We start from the raw sequence: 8112 nt of genomic DNA, 5'->3' as shown, positions 1-8112 counted from the left end.
CTCACCTGTGCACACTCCGGTGGGGCCCGCGGCCAGAGTGGGCTGTGCGCGGCCCTGGAGCGGCGGGCGGAGACGCTTACTTTCAGGAGGAACTGCTCCTTCTCACGTTTGATTTGCTGTTCCATCTCCTCATAGAGGCGCTGGATTTCCTCATCGTAAGCAGCGATTTTCCTGCAGAGGTGGTGAAAGGAGAGTGCTGAGGCCAGCGAGAGGCCGCATCCCCCAGGGGCAGCCCCAGGGTGGACCCCAGACTCCAGCCTGCAGCCCCGACTGGATAGGTCAGGGCAGCCTGCGCAGGTCAGTTGGCCAAGGCTGCAGGGCCTGTCCATTATCAGGATGAGCAGCCCCTGTGGAGGTGCAGACAGACCCAGCTGGACCTGCCCAGCTGCTGTGGGCCCATGGTCCTCCCCTCTCCGGTCCCCCGGCCCTCACTCCCAGATGAGTCATCTGTTCCTGGGAAGCCCCGTCTTCCCTTACTCTGCCTTCCCCAACACCACACCCCCAGCCTCTGCAGACTCCCCATCCCTGTTCTGCTTGCAGATGGAAGATAGCCACGTGAATTTCTTTCCTGGGCGCCTGGTTCCCGTTGGTGCTTCTCACCCCCGACCCCACCCCCCCAACCCCACTGCATCTGTGCCATCTGACCCGGCACTAGCAGCAGACACTTCGGAACCATGTGCTTACATGTGTGGGCCCCATGTCCCCTCAAGATCCTCGAGGCAGTCCATGACAACACCCCCCCCACCAGCACACTGTCCATGCGTTTGGCCCTCTCAGGCACAGGCCAGGCTGGGCATTGTGGGAGAGCCTGGCTGAAGGCTGCCAACCTGGAGAGATTCCTCCTCTACTCCCTCAGCAGCCTCGCCCTGCTCTGCAGGGCCCCACAGACAGGAAGGTAGGGTCTGGACCCTGCTCCTACCTAGGGATAGAGACAGACACAGCTGTGGGACAGGGCTGCGTGCAACCAGGGGCGACCTTGCTTCTTTTTAATTAATTTATTCTATTTATCTTTCCAGGTTTCTGCCATAGGGCATGTACACTTGCCAGAGACAGAGATGGAAAGTGAGAAATCGTCCCCCTGGGGAAGTCCATGCTGCAATCCCTTTTCCACTCTCCTCTCAGGATCTTGGACATGCACACAAGTGCCCAGTGAGCCCCTGGGTCCAGGACTCAAACTGCAGTTGGCCACATGAGAGTCCAGCGCCTTAACCACCATGCCTCTTGCCTTGGTGACCCTTTTACATTCCCCCTTTTCTCCCAAAAAACAGATCCTTCCTTCAATGCCCCTCTGATTTCAAGCAGGAAGGATCTGGTTTAGCATCTGAATGGGTGTGAGAAGCCACCCCAAAGAATGAATGTTCCCAGGGTCTGCAGTAAAAGCCCCTCTCTCCAGCTCCCACCCCCTGCCCTACCCCTCCTGTTAAGGCGACTCCAGGCTTTGTGAACAGGCTGGGGTCTGGCTCTGAAGGCCTGTTCTGACTGTGTAACACACACACACACTTCGGCACCTACCATTCTAAACACAAATGATGACATGTCTGGAGACTTCAGTAACTGAGGAGACTGCCTGGTTCTAAGTTCCAAGCGGATATTAGCTACTGGGGGTATTTCTGAATAACATATAAGGGATGGGAACATATCTGTTCCCAAGTTCTCTCTCATTTTCACCCATGCCCACCACACCCAGCCAGGACTCCTCCCTGCTGTCCCTGGTTCCGTCCCCTCCCCCGTTGCTGCTCTGGGGGGAGCACTCACACCATCTGCAGACTGGGCAGAGACTGTGATCGGCCCTCCCACTGCTATGGCGGCCACCTTCTGACCCAGACAAGGGCACTGATGTGAACCTCCGTGGTCAAGGTCACTCATGACAGCACAGAGCCTCGGATGACTCTCCCTCAGCTGTCCCTAAGACCTGATGCTTGCCTTTGAGCAACTGCACGGCTGCGGCCCCGGGGTGCTCGGTAAAAGCCGCCGTCCCTCTCGGCGTCTGTGGGCTGTGGCCGTCTTTCCGACCGTGTCCTACTTCTCCACTGTGACGCATGCTTCTTGGCAGAGAAAACTCTCTCCCTGGTGAATGGCAGCTGTTTGGGTTTTCAGCCTCGCTCTCAGCTAACTCACGACAATTACAGGACCGCCTCGAAGGGGAAGCAGAGGGAGAAGCCTGTGCTGTAGAACAGGGACACCTCGGGGACAGGAATAGACACGGTGTGAAGGGACTTCCAGTAAGCAAGGTGGTTTTCTCTCGGTCCCCAGAATGACCTTCCTGCGTTTGAAGAAACTCAGATATCAGGTGGCAAATGGTAGCAAGGAAAACCTGGGACAGTCGCTCCAGCTCCGGAAACACTGGGGAGCTAATCACGCGAGATGAGAGGAACTTAAATCTGGACCCGGCTCCACGAAAGCCCTGCTAATTGCAGCCATTCATACAAGCGGTGTGCCATTTCGGCCTCATCACCAAGCAGGACGTCCATGCTGTAAGATTCCAAAACGTGCTGCATGAACTCTGCTCTACGTTTCATTTGATTGAGTGCAGACACCCTGTTTTTCTTGCTCACATGTCGGTTTGCCGTGCGTGAATCGGGTAATCTCACGAACCTCTAAAAGCAAATGGAGAGGCAGATACAGCCTCCGAGTGGTGCCTGCTCCCGGCCTTCACTCGCCAAGGTGCCCTGGGATCCCAGGTCAACAGACTGAGACGCGGAGCCACGCCTTTGGAAACGCTGCCCCCCAGGAGACGTGCAGTTCTGATGACGTCGTGACGAGCCTGGGTCGGAGCATAGGGCTCCCAGGAAAGGGGAGCACTGCGGGGCTGTTGACACTGACCGTGTCACCAAACGAGCACAGGGTCAGGAGACCTCTGTGTGTCTTCTTTTTAAGTTTATTTCTTTCCAGGAGAGAAACAGAGAGCGAGGCACCTCCGACAGGGTCTTCACGTGACCCGCTGCTGGCCCCAGCAGGATCACATGCAAGCCCACATACCAGCACGCTAAGAGGAGCTGGGACACGGCCCAGGAACTTCCCATGTGGCAACAACTGCACCACCACCGTGCCACACTTGGCCCCAGGACCTGCGTTCTGATCCCAGAACCCGTTCATTCCTGCGTGACCTTGGACAAACGCTCTGCCCTCGCCTATCAGGGTGGCACCAGCCCCTCGTTCCTCTCCACACGGCTGTGAAAAACGAGAGAGAGGATGTGAAAGTGTTGAGAGCCACGAAGCCCTAAATAAATGGAAGGGATTGTTTTTTCTTGTAATTATTGCCACGGGTTATGGAGGGCAAGGTGCAGTGCTCACCATGGGGAAGAGGCTCTTAGTTTCCAGGATTAAAGGGCTGCTGGGTTTGGAAAGGCTCAGAGGCAATCAGGAAGCTGATGAAGAAAAAGCTTAGTCAATAAAAACTGCTGTCAGACCAACGCACTGGAGACGCAGGCAGTGTACGAGCAGGGGCTGCGGAATCAAAGCTGCTGTGGGAAGCTCTGCAGTGGCTCAGGGCATTAACGGGAGAGACGCTCTAAGAAGATCTGCACGCACGGGGCAGAGCGTCCCAGCACAGCACGCCATGTTTTGCCTCTGAAGGAAAGACACAGTCGACCGGGTCTGCTCGGTATAGACATCTGTGTTACCACCATTTCTAAAGCCCCACGTAGTACCTAATGCATGCAAACACATGGCCTCTGGGGACCAGCAGATAGCGTAGTGGTTACGTTGCTGGACTCCCATGGTTCGAGTCCTGGACCTGGCAGCTTAAAACTCATGCTGGGTATATGTGCGTGCATACCCAAAATCCTGAGAGGAGAGTGGAGGAGAAGGGATTGTTGTAGCATGGCCATCCACCCTGTGGGATGATATTTTGCTTTCTGTCTTCCTGTCTCTCGTCTCTCTAGCGAGTATACCGTGCCCTGTAGGGTTTTTGCAGTAGCAAATATCTTCCTTAAAAAGAAAAATGTTAGCATAATGGCTATGTCGCTGGACTCCCACGTAGTCAGTCGACAGCAATTCGAGTCCTGGACCCAGTGGCTTAAACTCACACTGGGCGCGTGTGCGTGTGTGCCCAAGATCCTGAGAAGAGAATGAAGGCGAAGGGATTGCGGCGTGGCCATCCCCTCTGGGGGGTGATTTCTTACTTTCTGTCTCTCTGTCTCTGTCTTTCTGGTGAGCGTACACGCCCTATAGCAAAAAGTTCTCTGAGGGGGGGGGAGAAAGAGAAAGAAAGCGAGAAAGAAAGAAAACACAACGACCTCGTGGTCTTCATGAGGGTCTCCCATCCCTCCCTGGCCCTTCTCCGCTCGTGTATATGCCGCATGTCTTCATTCGACCATTTTGCATTTACTTCTCAACAGTCCTGAGCAAGGGTCTCATTGCAGCTCTTGCCGTCCCAACTAGATGATGAACATTAAGACATTTATGTCACCCACAGGGCCTGTGCTCAAAATGCTAATGCTGAAAACTCATAAAACGCAGATTTATGACCTTGGGCACCGAACTCAGAAGCTCATGGACCTTACTGAGAGAACACTAGATTCCACGGGAGTTGAAGAATTTCAGGGCTGAACGGTTGGTCTGATCCAAACACCTATTTTCCCAGCGTTAAAATCCTTGCCACAATATCCACATCAAGTGTTTACCCAAAGTAGGTTAGAACACCGCCAGTGACAGGGAACTTGCTGTCTCTAAGCAGTTCTTTCATCTTTGGGAAGTTCCAGCTCATGGGAATCCGACTCGCCATGACCTTGTCCCTGTTCTGCATAAAAGCCCTTCATATATTTGAGAACAGCACCATGACTTCAAGGAGCTGCCTTGGGTTCAGGCCAAGCCTCTTCCTCTAACTGTGTCCCACATGGTTTCTGTGTTTTGTAGGTCTCTTCACTCATCTCTGAATGGACTCTAATGATCTTTCTCTAGCCATGGAGCCCCAAACTGGATGCCCGGTATATGGTCTGATTAGTGTAGACTAACCCAGCTATCACCTCTCATTGTAGGTCTGCCTATCTAGTCATGCAGTCTAAAATCCTAATAACTCCTCCTGGCGGCCACATCAGTTGGTGAATGCTACACCCATGTGCCACTAACACTTCTAGAAGTCATATCTGTGTGATTGTTTTAGTTTTAAGGGTAAGCTACTGAATCCTGTCTCTCCCACTTTGTGTTTCTACCATTGGCTTTTTCGACACAGAGCAAAACTGCAAATGCAATTCTTTCGGTTAGATGCAGTGTTAACTCCAGCCCATCTTTCCAGCCTACCATTGTATTAATGGATTCCCCTTGGCCAGCCAATGGACCTTCCAACTTGTGTGGATATTTTACTTTTTCCATCAGAATGTAAGCTGAACGACCTGTTATGTTGTATTTTTCTTATTATCTAACTTATCTGAGAATTACTAACGAGAATATTTTTAAAATAAACAAATTGTAGGGACCACTAGATGGCACCATGGTTAAAGTGCTGGATTCTCACATGGCTGCCCATGGTTCAAGTCCTGGACCCAGCAGCTTGAAAAATCATACTGGGTATGTGTGCATGAGTGTTCAGGATCCCAAAAGCAGAATGGGAACTGCAGCATGGCCATCCTTCCTGGGAGGTGATTTTATTTTCTTTTTCTCCTCATCTCTGTCTCTCTCCAAGTACACACACACTATGGCAAAATACATGTATTATATATATTATATATATATGTATTTTATATATGTATATATCTCTATATGTATATTTATGTGCATACATACACACGCGTAAATGTTTATGTACATGTGTTTATGTACATGTGTGTGTATGCATGCACATGTACATATGTGTATATACGTGTATATATGTATATACATATAGAGATATATATGTATATATGTATACATATATCTATACATATATATAGAGAAAAATAAAATAAGAAATCAATGATTTGTATATGTGTGTGTGTAGGTATATATACCTACACACACAAATTATTGATTTCTAATTTTATCGTATTATAGGAAGACAATAGAGCGATATGGCATTTGCTTTTTGGAATCTATTAAACTGTCCTCTGTAGCCAAACACACGGTTTATTCTTGAGCGACGTCCGTAAGAAGAATGCACATTCTGTTGGTAAGGTGCACAGCCTGACACCTGTCTCTTAAGCTTGCTGGTTAATGGTTTCAAATACTTTATACCCTTAATGTACTTTGGCCTGATTAATGTGTCAGCCTGAAATAACAAACTTCAAGGTTGTTAAAGGCTTATTCTTACCCAATTTTCTTTGTTTTTCTAAAAGTTTCTGCTTATGTACCTTGCTATGTTGCTTTTTACTTTTATTATTATTTATAACAAACTAGTTCACTTATTTTCCTTTGCTCGCGCCATTGGTAAAAGCGCTAAACATGACAAGGACAACAACCTATGGTAGAGCTCTCTGAGCTATTAATGAACAGGTGGGCAGAACTGCTTAACCTGTCTTCCCTCTGCCATTACCAAGTCACCTCCCCTCACCGCCACCCCAGGCAATGTCTATCTGTTTTCCCACTCCTGGCTCTCTGCCCCAGTCATTCTGAGTGACATGAGAAGTTAGAGACAGTGAAGCAGTAGGTGAAAGGAAAGGGCGTTCTCAGTGGGACAGAGGACAAAGGCATGGAGGAGGGGCCCACCATGGTTAGCAGCAGCCATGACACCGCTGCCCTTCCTTCCCCTTCTTCTTCCTCTGTGAGGGCTGGATAGTGCCTCTAGCATGCTCCAGGGTAGTCTAGGTCAGGGGTCCCAACCCCCTAGCCATGGACCGGTACCAGTCCCGTTATTACGATCCAATAACAACACAGATAAAGTGCACAATAAACACAATGCACCTGAATCACCCCAAAACCATCCTCCCGGTCCAGCCCATAGAAAAATGGTCTCCCACGAAACTGGTTCCCAATGCCACAAAGGTTGGGGACAGCTGGTCTAGGTCACCACCTCCTCGCTGACATATCTATGGACTCAGAGCTAACAGGCCTGGATTCAAATCCTGGTTCTGACACTTACAGGCTTTCTGGTCTTGGACAAGTTCGAGGCCCAGACCAGAGCTTGAAACTCACACTGTGTGTGTGTGTGTGTGTGTGTGTGTGTGTATACCCAAAATCCCGAGAGGAGAATGGGAGAGGGGAGTGCAGTGTGGCCATCCCTGCTGGGGGGTGATTTCTCACTTTCTGTCTCTCCAGTGAGCACACATGCCCTATAGCAAACATCTCTGTCACACACACAGACACACACATACAAAAAGAAGTTGTGAAGATTAAAAAAGACAACGCGTGTGGAAGTGCCTCACACATTAGGTAGTGCACGGAATACACTCCACTTAAATAGGTTCTCTGATTCTCTGATCCCATTTAGGATCCTTCCTCTGGAACTCTTTCAGATGTCACCAAGGGGCAAGTCAAATTGGAGGGATCTTGTCACCGAGCAGTGCACATGGACCTATGAAGTGTGTGCAGGAAGGACAGAGCCTGAGAACACAGAAGAGCGAGCCTGGGTGAGCCGGCAGCGGTCCTGCGAAGAAGCCCACAGGTGGAGAGAGCCCCCATCGCCGCTGCCATTAGAAAGTGTCGATTAAGCTCTTGGACTTCAGACATGCCCTCCGCACACCAGGAAATGAGCATCTAAAAGCACTAAGTCCCGTGCTACAGCGGCAGGGAGGGAAGGGAAGGAGAAGCAGCCATACACCGTGAAGTAGATCCCACCACGCCCTCCGGAGCTCTGGCAGACTGTAATCCCACGATCTCTGAGTCCTGGCTGCAAGGGAGTGGAGGAAACTTCCTGCCCTGGTGGTGGGGAGAAGGGTGGAGTTTCAGGGAAAAGGTAAAGAAGGGCTGGTCCCTCGGGACCAGCAGTTAGCGTAATGGCTATGTCGCTGGACTCCCATGTAGTTGACTGCGGTTTGCGTGCCGGACCTGGTGGCTTAAAACTCACGCCGGGCGCGTGTGCGTGCGTGCCCAAGATCCCGAGAGGAGAATGGAGGAGAAGGGATTGCGGTGTGGCCATCCCCCTGGGGGGTGATTTCTTGCTTTATCTGAGCCAAAAAAAGGGAGAATCTGCAGGGCAGGAGTAACAGTTACAAACTGAGGTTGCCATAAGGGTAGTGATGGATCTGAAAGAACAAGTCC

General features: G+C 50.8%; 1 protein-coding gene across 7 annotated transcripts in view; it reads right to left on the bottom strand.

The window, feature by feature from the left end:
* Positions 1-8112, bottom strand: part of CRACR2A (calcium release activated channel regulator 2A) — a 141375-nt gene that overhangs the window by 57724 nt on the left and 75539 nt on the right. For all 7 annotated transcript variants that reach the window (XR_003548446.1, XR_003548447.1, XM_027769678.1 and 4 more), the window contains exon 6: positions 81-171. Coding sequence is in view for 5 of the 7 variants with exons in the window: in XM_027769678.1 (XP_027625479.1) it covers positions 81-171 (91 nt within the window). In the remaining 2 variants the exon portion in view is untranslated. The remainder of the gene's footprint in view (positions 1-80; positions 172-8112) is intronic.

The sequence above is a fragment of the Tupaia chinensis genome, unplaced genomic scaffold (genome assembly GCF_000334495.1).
Source record: "Tupaia chinensis unplaced genomic scaffold, TupChi_1.0 Scaffold150288_1, whole genome shotgun sequence".
NCBI classification, from domain to species: domain Eukaryota; kingdom Metazoa; phylum Chordata; class Mammalia; order Scandentia; family Tupaiidae; genus Tupaia; species Tupaia belangeri.
The sequence above is the reverse complement of the archived record's forward strand: the minus strand, read 5'-3'. Positions and strand labels throughout refer to the sequence as shown.